Consider the following 25,384-nt stretch of genomic DNA (forward strand, 5'->3'; position numbering starts at 1 on the left):
CGCACACACACCCGCCTTGGCACAACGCGCCTGGAGAGCGGAGGAAAACCCGAAAATGTCCCATTTTCCGGCATTTCTAGGCGAAACTAATAGCCTGCCTCATCCTGCAGTGCCTCGGCTGGCCGCGGTTCATAGCACAGGATACAGAGGGAAGGTCGGGTCTCAGACTGTGCAGTCATGTGCTTCGTGATCTGCGTTAAAAATGACAATATTGGCTTTTGCATTTATGTATCAGCTTTTACATGTTGTTTTCAATGGTAAGTATTTGGATATGGTACAATCTGTAACTCCTTTTAGCTGTTTATTAGTATAACACAATCTATTCGTTTTGCACCATATAGCTTGTAGAAATAGCGGTGTGATGAATATTTTATATCTATGTATGCCTTGGCAAAACACAAAATGTTGAAATGCTCCTATGTAACTAAGGGAATGGTGTAATTATGTTGTTTTCCCCCATATCTGGTGACCAGCCTTTCCAAGTGATAAGAGTGACACAAACCAGAACACCAGAGAAGAGCTGGAGAAGAACTTGCTAACTCCTTATCAGGGAGTGTGAAGCAACAGGATGAAAACACCAGAAGAAATAAAATATATGGACTTAACCAACAGGATGTCATGTAGATAAGACAGAGTGTAAAACCAATGAAAAGAGCTCCTGAAACATCAGAAAGCTCACAAAAATGTTTGAATAATGTATTAAATACATGAATATGCATGTACCTCAGTAATGTAACAGTATATAGATAACACTTTAATCTGCTGCTGTCCCTTTTTATTCCTTTATTAAACTTTTTAAAAATTCTAGAGAGTGAACTTTGTTTTTCACAATCTGTGTGCACACACCAGCACGGTGTGTGTTTGTACAAGCTTATTTAGCTTCATACAAGCTGAACACCCAGAAAACGTGCATTGGTAGTTCTTTCAGAGCTGGTGGGGCAGCCACAACCCAAGGGAATCGGGAAAGGATCCTGCCGGGAATAGACCTGTGGCTTTCCAGTGCCTGAGGGGAGCCTGCAATGAAGACAGACTATTCACAACAGCATGTAGTGACAGGGTGAGGGTAATGCCTTCAATCTGAAAGAGATTTAGGTTGGATATTAGGGAGAGCTTGTTCCCTGGCAGGGTGGGCAGGCCCTGGCACAGGGTGCCCAGAGCAGCTGGGGCTGCCCCTGGATCCCTGGCAGTGCCCAAGGCCAGCTTGGACACTGGGGCTGGAGCTCCTGGGACACTGGGAGCTGGCCCTGGATCCCTGGCAGTGCCCAAGGCCAGCTTGGACATTGGGGCTGGAGCTCCTGGGACACTGGGAGCTGGCCCTGCCATGGCTGGGGTGAGATGGGATGAGCTTTAAGGTCCCTCCCAACCCAAACCATTCTGTGATTCTGTGATTACTCACTTAGAGTGTAATCAGAACCTGTGAACTGCAGATTGCTGTGGCAATTTAACAAGCATCCAAGGCATATTATAGCCAAATTAGAGGTGTTATTCTCCAAATAACTCCTAGGGGGAGAGCAGCTATTCTGGCTTAGTCCAGAACAGCTTTACAGCTTTCTCATTATTCAAACTACAGTGGTACAAAAGTCAGCAAGAAATGCAGATAAATCTCCATCTTATGAATTGTGCATAATTATCACATTCTGCAGCAAACCTACACTGCACACAGATGTGAGGCCACTGCTGCAGGTGAGAGCAGTACAGAGCTGAAAGAAACTCACATGGCACCCAGGCATTAAACAGGTGATGGTAATGGACAGAAAACAGCAATAAATAAAAGTTCCTGCTTTTATTAAAACCAGAATGTAAGAATTAATGTTTCTCTGTTTTTTCTCAATTTGGGAAATAGAGAATTCATTCAAACTGGTCCCACCATTGATTCAAAATGAACCAAACCTCTAAAAAGATACTGCTTTTTTTCCTGTTTCAATGGGAAAAATGGAACTTCAATTTTTCTATCTGAAAAGAATAAAGAAAGAAACAACACTTCCAATTCTGACACAAGATTAATTATTTTCTTTATTAATTATTATTTTAGGAGAATTATTTAGGATAATCTTTTCTAACATACAGAAATTACTTCTGTATTGCTAACTACAATAAAGACAAATTAATTAATCTATGAAACATGCATATTTTATGTGATCTGCTTCAAATAAAACCAAAAAACATGAGGAGCATAGACTTTTTTAAATGTAGGTATTACTTACCATCTCAAATTCTGGGTGGAATTACTATGGCTATAGAAGAAATGAGAAGGCCTAGCTCTAAAGAGGGATAACTAGATGTAACTTCTTCATTTCCAGAACTGTCCACCTGAAAAAGTGCTGTACCATGTCCCTGTCACTTCAAGCACCAGGGTAACCTAGCACTAGGGAACTGGGCTAAGCTTGACAACCTCAACACCAGTATTTCCTTTTTCTTTGCATGCTTGCTTTTTAATGTTCTGTTTCTGTGGAGAGAAGGAAAGATGTAAACATACAGATACAGCAGAGTTTAGCATTTCAAAATGAATGCATGTGCTATCCAGGCTCTTTTTATTTGCTGAGAAGAAACTCTCTCCTAAAACATAGTTACAATTCCATCCAATGGAATCCTTAAATGAACTTCTTCCTCAAAAGAGTCATGTAAAAACTTATTAACAACTGACTTGATAATGATCTTTATAGCTAATTGCCAAAGAATATACTGTTCTAGGAAATTAAATCACACAAATCCTGGATGTATTCCTGCCTATAGCTAAAAAGGATGCGCAAGGATATCAGATAATGAAATGCTCTTAAAACTAGCAATACATTTTGCATCTCTTCATCAAACTAATGACCAAATAAGAGCTCAGTACCTTTAAGGGTAACTTTTTACAACCTGCTGTATCTGTATCCCATGTAAAAGCTATGATTTTGTCATATATATGCCAGATACAAGTGATGTTTACATGTAAACTCTGAACACCATGTTTTAGCTTTGTTTTGTCATACGGACTAACAAGAAAGGGTTCTTTCAACAGGAAGTCAAGAATTTATTAAAAAAATAATTAAATCATGAGCTATTAATCATGCCCTATCAAGACAGAAGTTGTTCCTTTCAGATACTTATTAATATTCTTCGTTTTGTAAATATTAACACATACGTTTAGCAGACACAGTGTCTCAGTTTGAAAGACGGGTGTCTGCCAAGGAAGGTGGGGAGCTGCCTTGGAATGGAAAATACGACCACCTTCCCTCCGAATTATTATAACTGTGAAACCGCTGAGCTCTCAGGCAGAGATACGGGGACAGGAGCAGCAGTTTTTTACCAGAACATGTATCTATAACAGCGGCATCGAGCAGGCCCGGCCCGGGCCGCACTGCCCCCGGCCTCCCCCGCTGCGGCTCCGCCCGCGCCGCCAGGGGGCGCTGTGCCGCGGCACGGCCGCCGCGCGGGACACGGGGCTGCCCTCACACACCCGCAGGGGCGCCGCAGGGCGGGACACGGGGCTGACCTCCCACACCCGCAGGGGCAGCCGGGCCCCGCCGCTCCGGGCCCCAAATGACTGTGGCGGCGGCCGGAGCGGCTCGGGCGGCTCAAGGTGTGGTAAAAGCTCCGGAGGCAGGTGTGGTAAAAGCTCCGGAGCCGTGCGGGGCCCCGTTAAAATGTACCGGAAATGCAGAAGCAGCGGCAGAACAGGCGGGCTGCCGCAGGCCGCAGCCGCTCCCTCCGGGAAGGGCTGGGGCTCGGTGAGGCCGGAGAAGGTCCCAGCTGAGCAGCTGCTCTTGCCAGGCTCAGCCACAGTAAGAGAATCGGCGCAGGATGAAAAACCCGCGGCGGCACCAAAAACACCCCCAGACACTCCGGTCCCGAGAGGATGAGGAGCTGAGCCCGGCCCTGGCAAAACCTCGCAGTGTCTCTGCACCTGTCAAAGAAAATCCCCAGCCGAGAGACTGCACTCAGCTGCGCCCTTCTTCCTCCTCCTCCTCCTCCCAGCCGCATCTTTTCGTCTCCCAAGTATCATCATTCCCATCTCTTAGGCAGCAAATGGGAGAAAATTCCATGAAAGGAGAAAAATAAATACAGGAAAAATCCTCCAACACACAACTAAAGAGGAAAAAAATACATTAAAATTTTATTGACTTAGAAAATTAAGGCGTTGTCTTGTTTAAAAATTAAAATACAGGTACTTTCAGAATTGTTAGTGCAACTGTGAATAAAAGCAAAGGAGAATAAAACATACTTTCAGGTTGAACACTCATAAGCCTATCTGTGTATGTCTCCAAGCCACAGGTACCTTTTTCCCCATTAGAAATGCTATTTAGTTACTTGAGTTACCTAACTCGACAGGCACCATGAGGGTGTGACCCCAGATTGATGTGGTGACAGCAGGACAGGATTTATCTTCATCACAGCATTCAGATCTGAAGGTGCAAAAGAAAACAGCCAACTACATCACAGTGTAGGAATTCATGTGAGCCCCTCGCAGTGAAGAGGAGCTGTTCCAGAACAGCAGTGGTTTGCAGGAATACTTATTTCATGTTGTGGAGGCACCAAGAGTTGTCTCTGATGCATTAAGAAATGACTGGGCAGTAAGAAATGGCTCCCCACAATTTCCACTCAGACACAGGTAAACCAGGAAATCTGATTATTTTTCTTTATTCATCCAAGCATCAAGGAGACATGAAACTATAGATGCTGCATTGTGTACTTATAGAATCCTAAGTATTGTCTGCTTGAAATATTCATGTGCTGCATCAAAGCAGCTGAGAATATCTATGAAATTTTTCAGGCATGTATTACTGCCATGTGTGGTCTGGGCTGTAGGTACTAACAAATGCATACACATTTTCCTAATTATTACAGATCAGTACAGTATTTACTGAAGGAGGAGTTTTTTTTAACCAATTAATATTAGGAGAATATCTGTGAGTGCTAAATTAATCTTCTAACGTGCTGTGCTTTTACTCCATTATGTTTCTCTTAGTATACTTCTTGATGGATATATCAATTAAGCAAGTGTTCAAGTTGCCTCATTAAGACAGAACCTAAACCATCAACTTCAATTTACTTATTTAGAGGGACAGAAATGTCTTATAATTAAATATGTTTTCCTGAAAATGATGAATTAATTACCTACGTGATTAGAGTGGTCACTCATGGTGTATCTGAGATGTCCAGATAGGTGCTGAGATACATCACCCACAAGTACAGAGATACCTGTCCATCTTGGCAAAAAAGAGAGGAACTAACAGAAGCCTCAAGTGCTTGGTTCGAGGAAACAGGTTTATGACATTAAAATTCTCCTGTCTTTATATCCCATATTTTTAAGTTTTTGTCCCAGGTTGCTGTGCACAAGTACTGACTATCAGCAGCAAAGCAGCAATCTGATACAGCATTGCTGCCCCCTGACACCCAGATGAAGAACACAGGAAGAGTGAGCTTTTGTAACCATTACAAATCTCTCAGAGAAGATCCTGCAGCTTGGACATCTCTGTCTCCATCCAGCAAGGCATCAGAAGCATATTCTGAATTTTAATCACACAAAGAGTTCTGTGAACTCTCTGGAGCTGCTTACAATCCCATAGCCAGTACAGGCTTAAAAGCCTTATTGAGAGGTCGTTTTGCATGACTGAGCCCAAGTTACTAAGGAACAAATGAACAGGTGGTTTCTCTGTTAAAAGCAGCTTAATGGGAAATTGTTTGGCAGCTACAACCCACCTGCATGTAAATACACTACAAAAAACAAACAAACAAACAAATAAACCCCCACCCATTTTTCAGTAAATAAAAAACATCCATCTATCTCTATGCATAAATTTCAACTCAGATATTCAGAGGGAAAAGATTAAAAAATTCTAGATTACAGTCCAATTCTCAAAGCAGTCAGAAAAGAAATCTAAGTTCCAGAACTCTAGTGCTTCCTGAAATCTACAGATGGGGAAAGATTATGATCATCTCTTACTGGAAACAACACTGTAGTCACTGCAATTTAAAAGAAACCTTGTGGTGTTTCAGATTGAATTTCCCATCCAAAGTAATTCCTAATTCCTCAAAGACAATTTTATTACCATGTCTAGTAGCAGACTCTCTGTGATTATTGCTTTAAGAATGCAAAGCTAAATTGGGTGAGTTTATTTAATGCCATCAATATTTTTAACAGTTGATTTGGCATCTCTGTTGTTGCATCCTTCCTTCTTAAAATGGTAATAATGCCCTAAATTGACATAATGGTTTTCCTGTGTTGCTGACTTCAAAGTGAGCTCATTGGGTGAAGGCTCAGGAGATCATACTGAGCAAGGCTTCTGGCACTGGGAATGACTTTCTTCAAAATCACACGAGGAAAAATGATATGGAAAAAAGAACTCACCTCACTGAATTCTAATTGGTACAATCCATTTGAAACACTTGTTATTTTTATATCTAAATGAATTATCATCAGGCTCTGATTCACTGGAGCTAACTTTACATTTGTAGGGCTGTTTATATATTCTGAAGCCAATTCTTAAGGAATGTCAAATTCACTGACCTGAGTGGAAGCCTCACAGAACTGAGGTCTCAGTAGCAAAATTACCTCAAAAGGAAAATTATTGTTCAAAAAACAATCACTGTTGGTCTAAGTTTGGCCCATTATCTCATTTTTACAAGTGTATGCTGAAGAACTGTAGGTTTAATGTCTTATAGATGGGTCTCTTTGCCTATCTCAAGTAAGGATCTTCAAACTAAATAGAATTAAATTTAAAAAAAAAAAAAAATTTTTTTTTTTTAATAAGATTTTTTTTTAAAAAAAAATCAAGAGCAGCATTAATGAAATGTAAAAGTTGTAGGCTTTTACAGGCTGCCCAGAGCAGCTGTGGCTGCCACATCCCTGGAAGTGTCCAAGGCCAGGCTGGACAGCACTTGGAGCAACCTGGGATAGAGGAAGGTGTTCCTGCCCCTGGCAGCGGGGTTGGAACCAGATGATCTTTAAGGTTCCTTCCAACCCAAACAATTCTATGTTCCTATGAAGTTCTTTAGTAAAACAAATAAAAATATTAATCAAAATTTACAAGTGGGTTATGGTGCCTGCCTGACTGTAAGCATCTACCACAAAAACCCGTGAGGACTGCTGACACACAGAGTAACACATGTCAGAGTACCACAGGATCACTCATCATGCCTTCACCTGGGTAAAACATCTTCCATTTCCATGATTAACCCAATTACTTCAATCAGATTTTTGTTTGTGTAAGTACAAAGAGATTTTAGAATCAGTCAAAATAGGGAACATAAACTCCCTTCATGATGTGTTCTATTGTTTGTCTTCAATATGAGAATAAAATCTTGTACCTCTGACTATAACTGCCCTTTTTGACACCAAGTGTCAGATCTAGAGCTGCTCTCTCACAAGGACTTTCACTGGAAAGAGCTATCCTGTGAACTTGGCAGCTCTTGATAACAGACAAAACTTGAAAGTAAATTTATTTTTTATTTTTTCACTTATTTTCTCAGTGTATGTCAATGTACTGACACCAGAATGATTAGGAATGTCTCTAAGATCAAAGAAAAAAAAAGATCAAAGCTACTGTGTGTTCTTGTTCTATCGAGTCAAAAAAGTCTTGCAGTCAAAACTGCCCTTCTAGACTTACCCAGTCTTTGTCTGCTGCATGCACTATTAATCTTTGTTTTCCAAAAGATATGTGGACTGTCAGGTCATAGATGCTGTTTGCTGTCAGGAAGAACTTCAAATGCTTTCTCAGTACAGCTAGGCATTTGGTATCTACTTTTTCAAAGGGAAACAAAGAAAATGCCTGAGTGAAAATTGTCAGGGCTGGCCCAGACCCCCATGATCCAAATCCACCATACTCTCCTGAATTCTAATTGCTTCAGCTGTTCCTGTAGGGGAGGAAATTAGGCTTATCTTAGTATATGTTATATAATCTTGTCTATATATTGCTGTCAGACAGTTCTCAATACTCAGGCAAATACTTTTAGATGGATTCTGAAAAATAAGTATTGCTCTACAAGTGTTAAAGAATACTTAGATAAAAATTACAGAGATAGAATTTTTAAACAGAAATTAGACACTTTGGGCAAGTGGCACAATATAGCCATTTCAGCATAAAGAACGTTCAAAGATTTACTATATTTAAAAAAAATTGATGGATTATCTTATTTTCTGGACCTGATTTCAGTTTACTTATATGTATGAGAGCTGAATAGCATTTTGCTGCAGACAGAAAAAATTCCAGTTCCAAGTTCAGACAAAGCAGGGAAGTTTGGAACTGTCAATCTGACAGTTATTAAACTGTACATGTCATGACTAACACACTGAGACATTTTTATATCTCCAATCCACAATACATGCTTACAGTTGCTATGTGTTTATTTACTCATCATTACAAGATGTTCTCCTTCTACATTTCCTGGTTTCTTTGAGCAAGCCATCCACTGCTCTTGGCTAACAAAATGCTGCTAAGCTGAACCTTGTCTGGACTTCTGATGCTTTTGGGCTTCTTGGGCCTTTTCAGTATGCCTGGAAAAGCTTCTGGTTATGGCAGAAACCTAGCACTGAACAGCAGGAAATCAAAATTTTAGACATTTTATTCAATTATTTCATCTGAATTAATATGACATTAATGCACTACTGCTCATTACAATTCTTACATTAAGTCATGACAGCTCAAAGTATGCCGGATCTCAATGCCTGCAATCTGCTTAGCACAGAAACAGTCATTTGCTTGCAAAGCTCTCATGGGCTCACATAACCTGACAGTTTAGTCCACAAGGGGGACTATCAAAGCAAGAACCACAGGAGAATGTATCCTAAATTCCACACTTCCATTTGACTGAGCAAAGTTCACATCCTTCATACTACCTTGGAGCAGATTTACCAAATCTGGTTGAAAAAAACCCAGATGCTGATGGATGGGGATTGTGTTTTTATTTTTCTGGAGGTTTATTTTCAAACTCTTCTTTCTCTCAAAAAAACTAACCTTTAAATCTCATGAAGTCTCCCAAGTCTTTCAAACACTTGTTTCATTGATTTTGGCCCATCAAAATGCAGGTCTTAGGCCACAGGTTTTAGTAAGACTGTTACCAGTTTTGGCAAAGATATTTTGAAAAGTCTTTTCTTCCCTCATTTGGGAGTTTGCTCATGACTGTCAAGCATTTGTTTGTGTGAACAGAGCTAACACCAGCTGCCATAAGTCCCCCAGCCCAGCCCAGCCCAGCCTGTTTGCCTTTCCCAGACTGCTCCAAGCTGCCCCCAGAGCTGCTCCCCACCACCTCCAGGCAGCTCAGTATTATTTCATTGCTCATATTTAAATTATTCTACTATATGACAACTGCAGACAAAAAGCATGAACAGTTTTCTTTGTAACTACATTAAAATGAGGCAGTTTAGAATCATATATAATCTTTTAGCTCATTAGCCAGAATAATTTATGTGAAATGAACTCTGCAGGGCCAGGACTTGGGCTTGATGTTGATGTGTCCCTTCCAACTCAGCATATTCTATGATTCTATCAAAGGTTATTGGTTTAGAGCTGCTATAGTAAATATTATGCAATTTGGACAGGCAAAAATAGCAGCCAGATACTTGAAAACCGAGATATGAACTTCTGCATTAGATTCAATAAAAAGACTTGCAGCAAATAAAAATTTTAGATTGCTTTAGTTTCAACTTCCTAACTTAACCCAGACTGAAACTTACTCTCCAGAGTTTTAGAGGTCCTAGGAATAAAAAATTGTCACTTTACAAAACTTATTTGTAATAATAAAGTTTATTAAAATGTTTTGTTTAATTAATTACAACAGAACCTGCAGTATTTCAGATTATTATGCCCAGAAACGGGTCTTTTCAATATTCTATAATCTATACATTTTGAACTCATAAACCATCATAAAATAAACATATGCACATTCACTTTCAAAGAAATTCAATATGAATACTGTATCTATAGTGCTTCACATTATACACCACTGATCTACCATCATGGAGGAGATCAAAAATTCAAGATCAAGTCACACAATACTGAAGAACACAAGAGAGCTCTTCAATACTGAAGTTGTTTTAATCTAAAGGGAGAAAAAAAAAGGAAAAAGGTCACACTGAACAGTCACATACCACATTAGGAACATTTTATTACTTGAGCAGTTTCTTAAACCTTTGTTTCAGAGAGAGATCTGAGTTGTATTAGATAAAACCATTTTCTCAATGATGAGAGACATGAAAATGTGAAGATTCCAAAACAACTGCTTGTACAAAGAAATCTATTTTGTGCACAATGCGTAAAACATTTTAGCTATTCAGAAATCCAAGTAGTAGTTTGTTTTTTTAATATCAAAACACCAATACTTAACTGCCCCTCAGTTCCAAAGGAATGGAAGGCAGAGTCCTTTCAAATGCCAATTGATACCTGCCCATTCCAGTCTTAGCAGGCAGACAATGTTTCTTCCAATGTTCCAAATAAAGAGAAGTAGATAAATGAAAATATGAATTTCCACCTGCACTAGTTAAATTTTTAATTGCAATTCAAAATACCTTCCAAAAATATCAGTCATCTTTAATTATAATGTCCATTAGCCCTGCTAGGCCTATGTGTTTAGTGACCTTTACACCCTAATAGGCTTCTATCCTAGAATTAATTACCCACTAGATTAAAAGGGCTAATATTTGTACTCTTTCCTCACCAAAGTGAGCAATATTTTTGTCTTCATAAAGAAACTGGCTTATTCACATTTGCTGCAAATAGGTTCACTAGAATGACAACTCATAAATTGATGGTTTAGTTATTCACTGTAAAATTTGCAAGGGCGTAAGTAATCTTTCTGCTTACCTTCTTAGAAGTTCTTTAGGGGACAAGCCTGTGGTATCCATGTCACTGAGGCTGTCACTGCTATCTGTAGTGTCTGAACTGCTGCTGTCCTTTTCTGATTTTTTATTCTTGTGTTTTCCTTTGTTTTTCTGCTTCTTATGCTTCTTTTTCTGTAGAAAGAACATAATCTTTTATCTCCTTGTGAAAGATTTGGATTTTTCTGAATGTCAACAAAAGGAGAAAGTTAATTTCAGCATGGACTCAAAGCTTAACTGAAACAGAACACTTACCACTTGCTCTTTTCCACTAGTCAGACTAAGGTTAAAAAAAATTATAAACCAAAATTCATTTAATCCAAGCACTCAGTTTTCCTAAAATAGACATTTCATTCCAGTTATTTGTATATAAGCCACAAATGCAATTCCCAGAATGTGTCTGACATGTTCCACACAGAACATGAAATTACCCACAATATTGTACCTGTGGTCACATATATGTATATGGAAAAAGCAACATCATAGCAGGATAATTTTCTTGTTCCAAAAATCAGAGAAATTCTGTTGCTTAGATTCTAGTCCCTGTATATATTTTTTTTGACAACCAAGCATAAATAACAAAACATTTTGAAAGGCAGATCAAAGAATCAATAAGTAAAAAAATCAGTATTTATATTTAATACCTTTTCCTTTTTGCGTTTGCGTTCTTTCTTAGTCTTGTGCCTCTCTCTGATTTTCCTATGTTTTTCTTTCCTGCTAGGCCCAGGAAAAGTTGCTGGCACCACTGTTTGTTGTTGCCAATTAGTGCCTGAAGTACAAAGCAAATGCATAAATGCAAACAAAAATAAGGTCATTTGGTTATTACATTTTGTATTACTTTTAACCGGATAGTTAAACAAAACCCCTAAATTTAAAGAGGAAATTACATGTTTAAAACTCATACCTGCAACATCCCTATTGTAATTAAAAGCTTTTGCAATCTGTTAAAAAATGAAATTGCAAGGCTGTCCTATATTTTCACATCTGTTTTTTATCATTACCTCTATAGACTTAAAACAAAACTGGTACACAAGCAAAGAGGTTTCTGTTGGTGGGTCATAGTATGGCAACAAAACATTTGCTGATGCCTGTTTACATAACACACATTTAAGAGATAGATGGCCTATTCACAAAGGCTTTTTTAAAAGAGAGGTATCATGTATTTTATATAAAATTTCACTATGCAGAATTTACACTCTAGATGCTTACAGAACCTACCAGGAGAAAAAGCTGGTGGCAACTTTGGTCCAAATTCCTCTGCTGTATCCAGCTCCTGCTTTGAAGTAGGCAACGAAGAAATGCCACAATCAGTTGTAGCAGTCACACACTCTATGAAAATAAAACAAAAGTTGCTATATTTGAAAGGAAAATAAGACATGTTTTCCAAGAAGTTTTGAAGAAAGTTCAAAGAGGCTTTCTAAAAACCTTTAAGTAAGCAAACTGATCAGCATCCTCCATCTTTATGGACTTCTTTGGCCAAATGGGTAGCTGACATTCTAAAATGTGTCAACATATTGTAGTTTTTTTATTCTTTTAAATCAAAATTTACCTTTTAAACTATAAAATTATTAATTAAATTACTATCAGTGCATTTGTGCATCAGTACTATCAGTACTATTTTTCCATTACTCAGAATGAACAAAACACTCCATGAGATGTATAAGGTTAATAAACACTAAAGGTTAAATGTTAATAGAACCAACTGTGACAGTAATTGAACAAAGTATTTTCATTTTAAGTATGTTCTTACACTAGATGTTTTGTTCCCCCTCACTGTATAACAGACATACTCCATACAGCAGTTTGCTTGTAAAATCTACACAAAAGGTAAATGGCAATGCTAATGACACTGTAACATGCAAGGCCTTATTCAGTGCTGTATTATTTGCATTTGCTTTTCTTTTTCTATTATTTGCATTTACATGACCAGCTTCACCAACCTCAGATGATCTGCACAGGAGCACAGCATTGTCCTAACAGTCCAAAAATGTGTGATTCAAAAATGAAATTTTTTACAAGGTATTTCTTTTATGTTGCATAAAAATGAACCTCCATTAAGTATTACCTTGTAAATTAGAGGAAGAACTGTCTGGTACATCAACTTGCTTGGTGGTTTCTGACTCTCTTTCTGAAGTAGTTGGTTGCTGTTCTTCATCACTCTCTTCTTCAGAGGAAGATGATTTTTCATCTGAGGAGCTCACAAAGATGGCTTTAAATAAGTCCATGGGTGGTCGTCTGCTTTCTTCCTCCTGATTCTTATCTTCATCAGCTACCTGCTAAATGGCATCATAACAAACCATATTTAAACACTAAAAAAACTAACAATCTCTCTCTGGTAAGGAGTAACTTCCAACACATTGACAGGTATTTACAAAACATTTGGATAGCACAATAGCTGTGAAATGAACAATCTTAGTCCCAAACAGTAAAGCTCTGAAACACTGAGGAGCTAAGCCAGTGTCCTATGAAGAGTAGTGCAGCTCGTGAAAACAGATCCCCAGATATTATAAATTCTAATTCATTAATTGAAACTTCAATTATATAATATTAAATTTAAGCAAAAGGAAAGCATCACCTTTTTCCCCAAAATATGCACTCTCTTCTATGAAAAGGAGATAGAAATATATTCTGTGCCTGTGAGCAGAGTGCTGGTAAAGTTTCTGAATTTAGTTCCAAGACTATTGAGCTACATTTTTTCTTTTCTTGAGCTCTACTTCAAGTATAATCAGAGCTAAGCTGCAATCATCTTGCATCCCAGACTTATAACCTCAAAATTCTTCAAAGTGCCATCTCATGGCTTTGCTCATCCTGAGTTGGCTCTTGTGCAAACTGATCTGTATTAGAACAATTCATAGATTAACCCATCTTGTTTCTGGGTTGTCAGGGTTTACAGCTATTCCCTTCAAGTTGAAACCCTGTCGTAAACTCACCACAGTGGGAAGAGTTTCAGTTGTCCCAGTTCCACATTCTTCTTTTGCTGGCAGTGGTGGCTGCTTCTGAACATCAGCTTTTGATCTAGCAAGACTAATGAATTCACTGATTGAATCTTTCTTCTCCTTCTCTTTATCTGACACATCCCACCTTGAAGATTTCTTTGGTTCTAAAACATCCAAAATATTCACATCACCTACATGCCAGATTGTTCTGCATTTCATGGCCTACTTGATATTAAATTACTCTGCTTCTTCAGTTTGACATTTTTTAAATCTAATGAATACTTAACCTATAAATGTCTTGTAGGTGGAAGAAATTAGCATTATATCACTCGGGTTTTTATGTCACTGAATTTTTATTTTCAATTCCTTTGTTTGGGTTTTTTTAATTAAAAAGAAATCATGTGGCTAGGTTCTCAATGAAAAGGATGCCTCCTCTGTACTATTATCTCATGTATAGTTAAACTAATAAAGTAACAACAAACTTACTGTTGAGACACTTACTCTCTTGGATCTTTTCATTTGTAGCTTGAGATGCAGATGTGGTAGGCTCAGTCACAGTTAAGAAATTGAAAACAGAATACTTGTCTCGTTTCACTTTAGGTAAACCCACTATTGAAGAACTAGAGGGAAATAGAATTGTTTGCTGATTATTGTTTTCAACACAGAAAAGTCTTCACATTAGCTACAGTAGTCCTTCAAATGCATGCTATTTTATCAGAGGTCACCATACTTCAGGAAGCAAATAAAAACTTTGGGCAGTTCTGTATTACCTTATGACACAAGAAAACATCAAGCCAGATTTTCCACAAGCAAATGAAAAATTCAGGTATAAAAAGCTTTAAAAAATATAAGTATCAATTATCTTACTCAGGATATGGATCGCGAACATTAAATCTTTTGCACAGCAGCTTATCAGGATGCCATTCAAAGTTGTCTCTTGTGAGTTTGCCAAACATCTTCATTTTCACAGCTGTTTCCTTATCATCAATATCATTCTGAAAAAGTCAAACGTTTATAGATGATAAATAAGTAACAACTTAGTGAGCTGCTGTAAGATTCATGAACAGGACAAATCCATCAATATTTAAATGCTGTTTAACCAATCACTACTCTGTATGTATGGAGTGTCTTCAGAAGCTGCTAAACAAAAGGGCAACAAAAAGGTGACATACCTTCATAAGAGTTTGAAAGAAAGAGAAAATCAGGGCTAAGGCAACAACTGCAGCACCAATGTATTAAAAGACTGTAGGCAGCATATACCTCTTGGTCTCGAGGAACTTCAACTTTGTCAACATCATCTTCGTATTTGGCCCGGGTAAATCTGGATGAGAGCGTGGAATTTGAGGATCTGTAGAACATTGCTGCACGGAAGAACTCCTCCTGTTCTCTGCCCCGCTCCCATTCTGTCATATTTGGGTCTAAAAAGCGCTCCAATGTCTCTGCTGTGAGAGAAGGAGAGAAATGCTTAGCAGATGATGATAAGTCACCACTTATCAAACAACAAATAAGGTAATAAGCAAATGTTCTTGCAAATATTTAATGAATATTTAGCTTAAGGGTAGTATTAATCTCAACTGTGTTAATCCCTGATAAATGGAAGTAGTTTTTCAAGACAGCAAGAATGACAGCATTTGCCAAATGCAAAACTGATATTTTAAATAATTTTACTTGTAAAGCCAATTCCTTACTCATTGCCTTTTAAAGAATGTTCAAAATACTTAATGGATTTAACAGGTGATTTAAACAAGAAGGATAACCCAAAGCTTTATCAAATAACTAAAACAGAGAACAAATTAGTTTAAGCCTGGCTAGGCTTTGGTAACTTGCTTTATGGTCTATAAAGTGCCCACTGATAAATACAGAATTTGCACACAGGTTTAGAGGAACAGGTTCACTTTTTCTCCCAGAAGGAAGAGGAAATAACACCAGCCAAGCAAATACACTTACAGTAAAACAGACCTTTAACCATTCCAGTTACTTATACATTTCTATGTTTCCATCATTATGATGAGGGAGACACTCACAATCATAATAAAGTCATAATTGAGAGTACTCAATTTCATCCAGGGAAAACCCCAGTCCTGAACAGAGGAACTATGGGTTCAAAGCTCAAGTAGTCTGTCCCAATGTGGTAACCAGAAGAAGCTACTGACCAGAAAATATTTAATTTTATATAATGAAAATTACTTTAAAAAATAAAAAAAAAAAACCCCAAACAAATCACAACTAAAATAACAAACCCAAGTTTTCTACCTGTCACTGTATGCTTTCCTCTGCCAAATTTCCCTGGTGCCCATTTTCTTCTTACCCAATAGTCTCCGTGTACTTCAAAATTTGAAAAAAACCCAACTTTTTTTTAAGTTTATTTCAAGGCAATTTAAAGTCATGGGCTGATGATGAATTCCCTAGATCAATTTCAGCTTTTTAAGCCTTACAGAAAAATCACAGTACTGGAGAACTCACCACAGGGCATTGCAAGTACCTAGTTTAATCTAAGATACACCACAGTATCATTTAATAGCAAAAACCTAAACATAATGGAAGGAGACTGAAACTGCATGAAAATAGATGATGAAGGAGGTTGGATTTTTTTGTTTGTTTGTTTTGATTAAGACCTGTGCATGTACTGCTGTGTTTTTACAGTCATAAATTTTTCTGAGAAGACCTTGACAGCAGAAGTTTGAGTATCCAAAGGACATACAATACAAGCTTTGACAAGTGTGAAATACTTCACTCAATTTAGGTTCTTATCTTCCCCTGGTGCAGAGGGTATGGGGTTTCTTTTGATTCTACTGTTACCCAATCATCTTTCTGCCTTTATATGATCTGTCAGTTTAACTCCTTGAAGAGAAACAAACTAAATTAAAAGGCTTGTTCCACTGACCAATGCTGAAGTGTACCTTGGCAAATGTAATAAGGGATATCCAGGAAATGAAGTAGAACTTCTGCTACATCATAGTAATGCCTAGAATCAAGACTTGCTGAAAACTGAGTAACTGAGCAGTTTTCCTGAAACCAACATGACTAAACATCAGTAAAGATTTCTCTTAATATTGGTCCTGGAAAGAAGTAAAAGGAGAGATGCTGTGGAATTCAAGAAGAGAACTCATAGTGAATATAAAATGAATTGGGATAAAAAAAAAGGGGGGGAAGGGAAGAAAAAAATTAATCAAGAAGTATTTTACCTTTTTCTCCTTGTTTAAGACTTTTCACAAATTTTTCATATCTTTTTTGTTTTTCTGGATTTTTTGCAAATGGTTTGAAGTCACTAGAACCAGCATTTGCTAACTGCTCTGCAGCACTTGCTAACTGGCCCCCCAGCAGCATTTGCCATTTGTGAGCAGCATTTTCTGGGGAGGCTGACTGGAATCTGCTATTTGGTGGCTGCTGAGACACTATTTTTGCTTTCATTTTTTGTTCAGATGCTTGTTTCACTTCTTTGAGTCTTTCTCTATCTTTCTCAGAGAGGTATTCCAAAATAGAAGGAGCCGGACCTAAAGCAGAAAAAAATGCAGTAAAAGATAAAGAGAAATGAAAAATTACTAGAACTACTTCTTCCACTTTAGTAGAGGAAAAATCCCTACCACATGTGCATACATTGAGATAAAATGCTCTTAAGCAAAAATTAACAATAAAATGGCATACATGGCAAATAAAAATTTGGCCACAATTACATCTTTTATGCTATTTACATATAACTTGATAAAGTTTACTATTGTAGATACAAATGTGAGCCACAGTTACAAATTATCTTTTTAGTAATTTGAATGTGTTTCAGTGAAACATCATTTTACAGAAAAAAATCATCACAGCCTACGGTATTTATAAAAAGCTACAAACCTCCCCAACAATCCAACACATACTTTTTGTCTTTAAAATATTTAAGTAAATGAAAATACAGGCAGTTATATCACCAATTCAACAGCTGAGATGAAACTGAACAATGAAATGGTAACTAGGAATGGTAACTAGATTTGATGTATTTATCTTAGAAAATAAACACTCAAGGCCCAACCAAATTCTTACTGTTCTATAAATAAACATACAAATATGCTTGAAACACAAGCAAAGATATGATCAAGTATCTCAATACCTTTCAGTTCAGTCTCTCCTAGCTGCTCCCTCCTCTGAGCTGCATTCAAAGCATGCCTGCTTTGGTGTGCTGCATCACTCTCAAGTTTCCCAGTTGACTCCTGCAATGCCTTCTGTAAGTTTTCATTCCCTGCTGTTATCACAGGTCGAAAGTAATGGACTGGTCTGTAATTTCGTGGCAGGCTAGGTGGTGGATAAACCTGAAGGGGAAAGGGACAACAAAACAAAAAACCCACTGAGAGAGAGAGAAACAACTTTGAATGCAAGATTTAAAAACGTGTTTCAGAAAATGTCAGCTCAACCTAAGAATTCCTCAATTTACATCTTACCAGTAGAAACAGATAGTACAAGCTACCAACTCCTTTAAACCCAGTCAGTAAATGGAATTGTAATACAAAATCTGGGAACAAATAAACTGATAATATATTTACAACTGCGAAAAAATATGAAAACATGCATATTAAGTGACAGAAAAATTAACAAGAGTCTTAGGATGCACGGCTTTTATTTCAGAAAATACCTCTTAATATTGCTTACTATTTTTTTTAAACTGAAATCAAATTATTTAATCAATTAATTGGACTGAGTACTTCTGTGCTTATCATATTTTAACATCTTTCAAAGTGCTTTTCCCCATGTTCTTCATTCAAGCTGTTACTTAAAAGGCTTAAAATGTTACCTTGTGTGTGCTCCCTATACAGTGCAATTTTATATACCTCAAAAATATTCTTCCTTAGAAAGAGGACCCTGTCATACTATTGTTTGTCATTCTCATTTATGCAAATGTATATGGCATTAATTATGTAAACCTGAAGACAGGACTAAGAAATTAAATGGTCACCAAAATAGTAAAGTGAATAAAGCATGAGGCTTGACTTTTGCAGAAAACTGAATGTTACATATGAAAGATCTAGAACCAAAATATGGTGGGTTTTTTTTTTTTTAAGTTAAATTAAACCATTCCCCCAACTTAATGGCAAGTAGCAATGAATAGTGTGGAAGGCATTTTTTCAAAGCCAGTACTCAGGCAGAGTTTAAATACCTTCAGGAGTCTAATAAATTTTAGGTTTCTATTGAACAACTCCCAGTGCCATAATTTTGTTCATTCAGCAATTTTTCCTGCTGACCACAACATTTATTTCTAAGAACAGAAAAACACCAAGAAGCAGCAGAGTCTGCACAATTCACGTGATGAATGATGTTAATTCTTAATACATAAAATATTGCTAACTGCTCACCTTGATTGGAGCTGATGATTTTGATGCCAAGGAAAAACCAGCCAGGACTTTACCTATATATTTAAATTCTCTTTCAGGCCCTACAAAATGATCACAGAGCTGGTCAATATTTAAAACATGCAGTTTAGGCAAATTTTTTTTTCCCTGAATATTTTCCATATATCACTATCTATTATGAGCCACAATTGTAGTTCATCTTCACCACCTTTCATTTAAAATTGAGGGTTCTGATTCTGGATTAGTATTATACCAGACTGTCAGACTGATTGTTGCAGGTTGAATATGGCTTATAGTGAAGCAACAGTATCCATATTGTGCACAGCTAACATCATCAGTGGCGTTCATGTGTACAACTAACATAAACATGTACTCAAAATTACGATAGTATTTCATGCACTTACACAGTGCAGTAAAGATAAAGTGGGGTACCAAGATACATTTTACAAAAATTATCTGAAAATACTTCAGTTTATATAAAAAAAAAAAGTTCTCTTTTTAAGTGCTGGGTCATATTTTGTAACCATGATTCACAATCATTTGTTTTCTTCAATGAAACTGAATGCTGTATCTCACAAAGCTGAACATATTGTCCTCTTGAAAATACACTCGAGGGTTTTAGCTACACTGATCAATTAGTGGAGGACTTTGGAAATTATTTCTGTAATTGAACACTTCAATATAGAAGGAGGACTAGTTGAATTTTCAGATATCAAGGCTGCAAATTAGAATTTACAGCAAATAAAGACTACATTTCTTATTTCTTTACCCCATATTACACTCACTCTTTAAAGAGAGCCAGTTCTTACTTTGTTTGGATTTATACTGTTTTGGTGCTGTCCAGCCATACAAGCCATCTCCAGGTTCCTCATCCTTTAGAACTGTATCATATTTTGACAGTGTGTCAGTTGCATAAATATCATCATCTTCTTCCTCTAAAGCTCCTACACCAAAAGCCTAAAATATATATTTTAAATGAGAGCTCAAAAGTGTAAAAATACTTTTAAGTCACATATCAGAACACATCTACACAGATATCTATTAATCTATATAAAATCTACAGTACAAATACATATACACTGGGAAAAATTTACAGTTTTATCACAAAAACTGAGGTGGGACAAAACCCCACACCTCAGTGATTACAAAAGCAAGGGACAGCAAGTTTGGTGTGTCCAAGACAAGGACAGCAGATTAGATCCACCAAAGTAACATGTGCAATATGACTAAGAGCAGGTTAAGTTCTCAAAAGGAGAAAAATATGTCATTTAACAGGAAAATTAAACAAGTGGAAATCCCAGAAAATATAAACTGACAGTGCTTCTAGATAAGAACTACAAATACCCTGGAGCAACACAAAACCTCTCTAGCTGACAGATACAGTACGATAGACAAAAAATACAAACTAAAAACATACTGAGTATTAACTTTATCTCAAAGTAACATGGGACATTTTTCCATCCAGCTACTCAGAGTCAGGTAGTTTTTATAGCTGTGTTTTACATTTTCAGTAAGTGAAAGCACTTGAAAGTTCTAAGGATTTTTCCACATCTTCAAAATAAGTTTTAAAAGAATCCTTTTCTCAAACCTCACTTAAACATTTCTTACAATAACACTGCAATGACTAGGAGCTTTTCACTTAAGCAGAAACAAAACTTACGTGGATTTTACTGCACTAATCATAAAACTATTAAAAATTGTCCTTACCTGACCTGTAATACCTAGTTTTCTTCCTTTACTGTGTCTCAGATCACCAAGTAAATTGCTTGTTTCTTCAGAACCATCTGTGAAAAGATTCAGGTGTTCTCTTCCAGATACACCAAACAAAGCTTGTGAGGGGTCCAAACCCTTATAGCCAAGTCCATGGACATTCTCTTTTGGAGTTAAGTCTACAGGCATTACATCTTTGGGAGCAAATGTCACATTCTCTGGCTGGTATTCATCCTCTTCATCCTTGTACAAAACAAAAATTTGTAAGAGCAAATATGACTAAAAGTTCTGTATGTTGAGCTTTTACAACATTCAGTTAACAGGAGCCTAGTCAAGTTTGCATTTCCTGAATTTGTGTGAACTGTACCTGCTTACGTAGCAAAAGAATAAATTTAGATATTAAAACCTTTCGTCACATTAAGCACAGAAAGTATTTATAAACACTTTTAAGAAGATCTGAAACTGCATTTTAAAATACTGTTTGAGGACATTAAAGAAATTTTTCTGGTTTTTTTGATCTGTTATCACATTTTCTTACATAAGTCAAAAGACCCCTTTTGCCTGTTCAGTACCTCAGAACCCTCGGACAGTCCAGGTGGTAATGCACAGCCATATATTTTCACTGTAGGATCTGTAAGAGACATCATAACATTGTATTACATTAATAAAAAGAGGGTTTTATTTAATCTGTGTATGAATGTTAACTTCCTACTAAAAAGAAAGTTTATTAGCTCAGGAACTTCCCTGAACTTACCAGGTTTCTGCCTGCATGGCTTTCTTTTGACTCGTGGTCCAATTCCTTGTCCTTCTTTCCAGCCCATTTTTCGTAACAATTCAACCCCAATTGTTATTCTAAAAAGAAAACAAAAGGAAACAAAGCCCAAAATTACTTCAAACCACACCTTCAGTTTTGTTGATAAATAATGTACATATATAATATTTGAACTTCTGTTTTTATATCCCGCTTTAAAATCGAATCTGAATGTGTTAATATTTGCATACACACTACCTTCCCGTTTATAAATGTTTATAAACATACAGGTTGGTACAAGCCTGCACATTCAGAACAAAATCCAGGTGCAGGCCACTTAGAAAATGTAACACTGCAGGATCTGCCAGTCTTACAATTACAGTGGTCAAAAATCACTTTTCCAAGCAATACAACACTTCTAAGTGAAAGGAATGGTTTGGCAAAGTATTATGCACATTTACTTACTTAGATGGTCCTATTAAATCATCAAATGCAGTGGTTCCTGGAATGGGAGCAACCACTCCTGCAATCTGTCTAGCCTTCTCCTTTATTCTGTCTTTACTTTTAGATGCAAAATCATCTGTAGTTGTAATATCTTTTGGTGCTATCCCAAATTCACTAAGATCCTGGAAATATACACAAATGAAAACGTTTAAACATCTTTCAAATTCTTACTTACTGTAATAGTAAAGTAATGAAAATGGCATATGACCTTCGTATTTGCTAATTTTCTCAAGCCACTTACACAGCTCTTTTTGCAATAACTTTAGTGGAAATATCTTGAACAGTTTCAGAAGTACTTGCTTTTTCTGATAAAGTGAAAAGGTTGAGTTTGGTTTTATTTTTTAATACTGACATACAAGAGCTTTTTAAGTCAACCTAGGAAATAGTCTTTATAACCTCGTAGGATAACACTATATACAAGAAGTAATTTCAAGTTACTTCAATTTCTGCTGTCATGACAGCTATTTACATAAGCTTTCAATTCCTTTCTAAAGATATTGAATTTACCTCTTCATCCATGAAGTCTTCTGGTCCAAGAACGGTTCTACCTGCTCTCTTCTGCCGTGATGATACAAAAGCTGAAGGTGTCCATCCTTTGAAGAAAACAGATATTTAAGTAAGGTACTTAAGGCAACACAGTAGGCAAAAACAATTCAAACATTTCAACCTTACATCTTAAGGATATATCAACAGAATATTTGTAAAATTACAGTCAAAAAACCCAAGGAAAAATAACTTCAGCAATACTATTTCAACTATTGACAGTATAAGGAATAGCAGGAACAAAAATGTTTAATGACATTATCACTAACATGACGGTATAGTTCTCAATTTAACCATTCCCAGAAGACAGCAAAATATCTAACCTTCCTTTGTACCAACAGTGTTAAAGTAACCAGCAGAAAAGCCACCAGTAAATGCGCCATGGAAACGCTGGTATCGTCCCTTTGCATCTTTAACAGTCTGTTCTTGAAGAGGAACTGGCTTCTTAATTCGTTCACCTACAATCAAAATAATTCAGAAAGTAAGACACAATTTTACATGAAAAGGTGACTTCCCACTTCCTCCAGAAGCTGTTTCTTCCTTGCACGTAAGAACAGGGTCAAACACTGGCCACCCTGCCGTGGACAGCAGCAGCAGGTTACATTTATTTCACTTCATTGCAACTATTCGTATACACACACCAGTGATGCACATCGGTAAAGCATGAAGTGTTCACATCAGAATCCTTAATTCTACTGAGTTCTGAGAACAGTGGATTTCGTCTTGTGAAACTTTTAGTTTTTAAGTATGCAAGACCTCTGCCAGGATTTCTTCACTTCATTAATTGCTTGAGAAATTACACATCAAAAGTGTCTAAACTGAAAAAAAACCACAAAAAATATAGACTTTGACACAAAAATTTACCCTCTTTTAACAATATTTCTTGAATAAAGTAGCACAGATTTGGAAGTCACAACTGTAGATTAGCCCTTCAACGATGCCCATTTCATCAATATAAGCATGGGGCAGTGCGATTAGCACGACTGCGTACACTTGAACTGTTATACTTGAGCGGTACGTGTTTTGGGGGACAGGGGAAAGGACAGAAGCAAAGATTAGCAGGTAGTTTAGTCTTTGCACCCAGAGCAGCCGCCGCAGTCCGCGGGGTATCGCAGCCACAGCCGCCACCCGGTGCAGCGCCAAGGCCTTTCCCCACTCCGCTCTCAGGCGGCTCGCCCCGGGCTGGGCGAGCACAGCACTGCCGAGAAAGGCCCCGCGGCAGCAGGAGGAAGGGGAAGGAGGTCTGAGGTGCGCCCACACGCCACAGCTCCCCAAAGTAAAGGCTGGAGAGCGTTCAGACGCGAACCGGACCGGACCGCGCAGGCCCTGCGGGATACCCCGGCCCCAGCGCCTCACGCCAGGCCGCTCTTCAGCGCTGGCCACAACGCACTGACAGGGACGGAGGAGAGCAGACGAACCTCCCGGGGGTCCCTTACCCTCCTGCAGCGGCTGCAGCGGGCTGCCATAGCTCACCAAGTCCTCCTCCTCGCTGTCGCTGCTCTCCGCCGCCATCTTACCCGACGGTGGCCGCGCGGGACCCGGCGGCGTCACGGGACGGAGGCGGAGCCCCGGCCCCGCCCGGGCCTCCCTCCTCCGGGAGCGGCGGCTGCGGGGAGCCGGCACCGTCAGCCCCGGGACCCCAGCGCCGAGCTCCCCACAACCCTTCAGCGCCTCTCGGCCTCACCGCGGCATTGGGGTGCCCGCCGGGCACAGCGCGGTCCTGCGGGCAGCCTCGCTAAAGGCCCGGCATGGGCCGGGCGCACGGCTGCCTCCAGCGCTACCGTGGGTGGCTGAAAAACCCTCAGCACCGGCGGTCCGGGAGCTCTGCATGCCGGGAGCATCAACACTCCACATCAACACTCCCAAACGTTGGCTGGTGTCTTTAAAAATCACCAGCACACCATAATGTCAAACTCTCGGTCATCAGTAGCCGTGCGGTAACTCCCTCGGATCGAGTGCAGCAGGTCAGGCCCCTCAGACTCAGGGCTGGGAAAAGGGCAGCAACGACTCTGACAAACAGATTTTATCTAAATCCTGGTGTAAAGCGGACTCCACCCTGAATCAAAATCAACGGAGTTGCGAATTTCGTTGTACACTTAAGCAAATATATGGGAAAATTTGCTTTGCCACGTTGTCTTACATGCTGTTCAAGAAGAACTTACACAGAAGTCAGGGCGTTCAATTCTTCCCTCAAAAGAGCTTCATCCCTGAACGCTTTCAGGTGTCTCTGTACCTCCTTGGGAACTCCTGTATCGAGAGAGGAACATTTACTGAATGCACTTTGTACACAGACCAGTAGTCCCCAGTAGGAGCCGAGTGCTCTAAATTTGGATTTTGATTTCCAGTGTTACCCTCCTCCCCCCACCAAAAAAACCCAAAAACCAAACACTGCGATTTGCGCTGAAGATTCAGCCCACAGCTTTTTAAAATATCATCAGTTTCTCTGAAACCCTTGAAAATAAATTAAAACACAGTCTTCAGAGATTCCTGCCCTTAACAGGTAAGACTTCTGTGTATTCTCTATCCCAATATTTATCTTTATTTGTTTACATGGAACTGGTTTATTTCAAAGTGAAACCGCCGGAGTTTCATGTGATTTCAGGTTTCCATAGGAAGTATTTCCACGGTTCCAGGCAAACAGGGAGTACTCTGTTTCACTTAGGTCTCTAATTCACTTAGAAACAATATAGTAGAAGCCGCAGACACTATCTACATGCATGATCTTCTCTCATCATTACTAAGCACTTAGCTAGAACATACAGTGGCAAAACAAGTTGTTAGCATATTTGCTGTTGCGCTTCGTTTAGGAAATAATTGT

The 25,384-nt window shown here is 38.3% G+C and overlaps 2 protein-coding genes and 1 long non-coding RNA gene across 8 annotated transcripts in view; 2 read left to right on the forward strand and 1 right to left on the reverse strand.

Moving 5' to 3' along the window:
- Positions 1 to 48: 48 nt before the first annotated feature.
- LOC147650821 (uncharacterized) lies at positions 49 to 807 on the forward strand. Its single transcript, XR_015275224.1, has 2 exons — positions 49 to 257; positions 474 to 807. It is a non-coding gene; the product is annotated as an uncharacterized LOC147650821 (long non-coding RNA).
- Positions 808 to 9,706: 8,899 nt separating this feature from the next.
- Positions 9,707 to 24,796, reverse strand: GPATCH1 (G-patch domain containing 1). 5 transcript variants are annotated; one of them, XM_086847820.1, is made up of 20 exons: positions 24,729 to 24,796; positions 22,890 to 23,024; positions 22,531 to 22,616; positions 21,985 to 22,145; positions 21,523 to 21,620; positions 21,341 to 21,399; positions 20,766 to 21,011; positions 19,868 to 20,015; positions 19,062 to 19,141; positions 17,825 to 18,023; positions 16,917 to 17,225; positions 14,992 to 15,173; positions 14,599 to 14,726; positions 14,233 to 14,351; positions 13,726 to 13,895; positions 12,861 to 13,071; positions 12,014 to 12,124; positions 11,440 to 11,564; positions 10,782 to 10,930; positions 9,707 to 10,020 (listed from the first exon to the last, which is right to left on the reverse strand). In XM_086847820.1, the coding sequence occupies exons 3-20, from the start codon at positions 22,540 to 22,542 to the stop codon at positions 9,999 to 10,001; spliced, it is 2,529 nt and encodes an 842-aa protein (XP_086703946.1). In that variant the 5' UTR covers positions 22,543 to 22,616; positions 22,890 to 23,024; positions 24,729 to 24,796; the 3' UTR covers positions 9,707 to 9,998. The 5 variants fall into 5 exon arrangements, with proteins under 5 accessions (XP_086703946.1, XP_023790639.2, XP_086703944.1 ...); XM_023934871.2 differs by lacking the exon at positions 24,729 to 24,796 and adding an exon at positions 24,003 to 24,123 and having other exon boundaries at positions 12,861 to 13,068; XM_086847818.1 differs by lacking the exon at positions 24,729 to 24,796 and adding an exon at positions 24,003 to 24,123.
- RHPN2 (rhophilin Rho GTPase binding protein 2) overlaps positions 24,092 to 25,384 on the forward strand; it is a 36,154-nt gene continuing 34,861 nt past the window's right edge. The window contains exon 1 of one of the 2 annotated variants that reach the window (XM_023934874.2): positions 24,092 to 25,066. The gene's annotated coding sequence lies outside the window, so the exon portion shown is untranslated. The remainder of the gene's footprint in view (positions 25,067 to 25,384) is intronic. The other variant, XM_086847828.1, reaches the window with a different exon arrangement.

Source organism: Cyanistes caeruleus, chromosome 12 (assembly GCF_971803275.1).
Source record: "Cyanistes caeruleus chromosome 12, bCyaCae1.hap1.1, whole genome shotgun sequence".
In the NCBI taxonomy this organism is placed as follows: Eukaryota; Metazoa; Chordata; class Aves; order Passeriformes; family Paridae; genus Cyanistes; species Cyanistes caeruleus.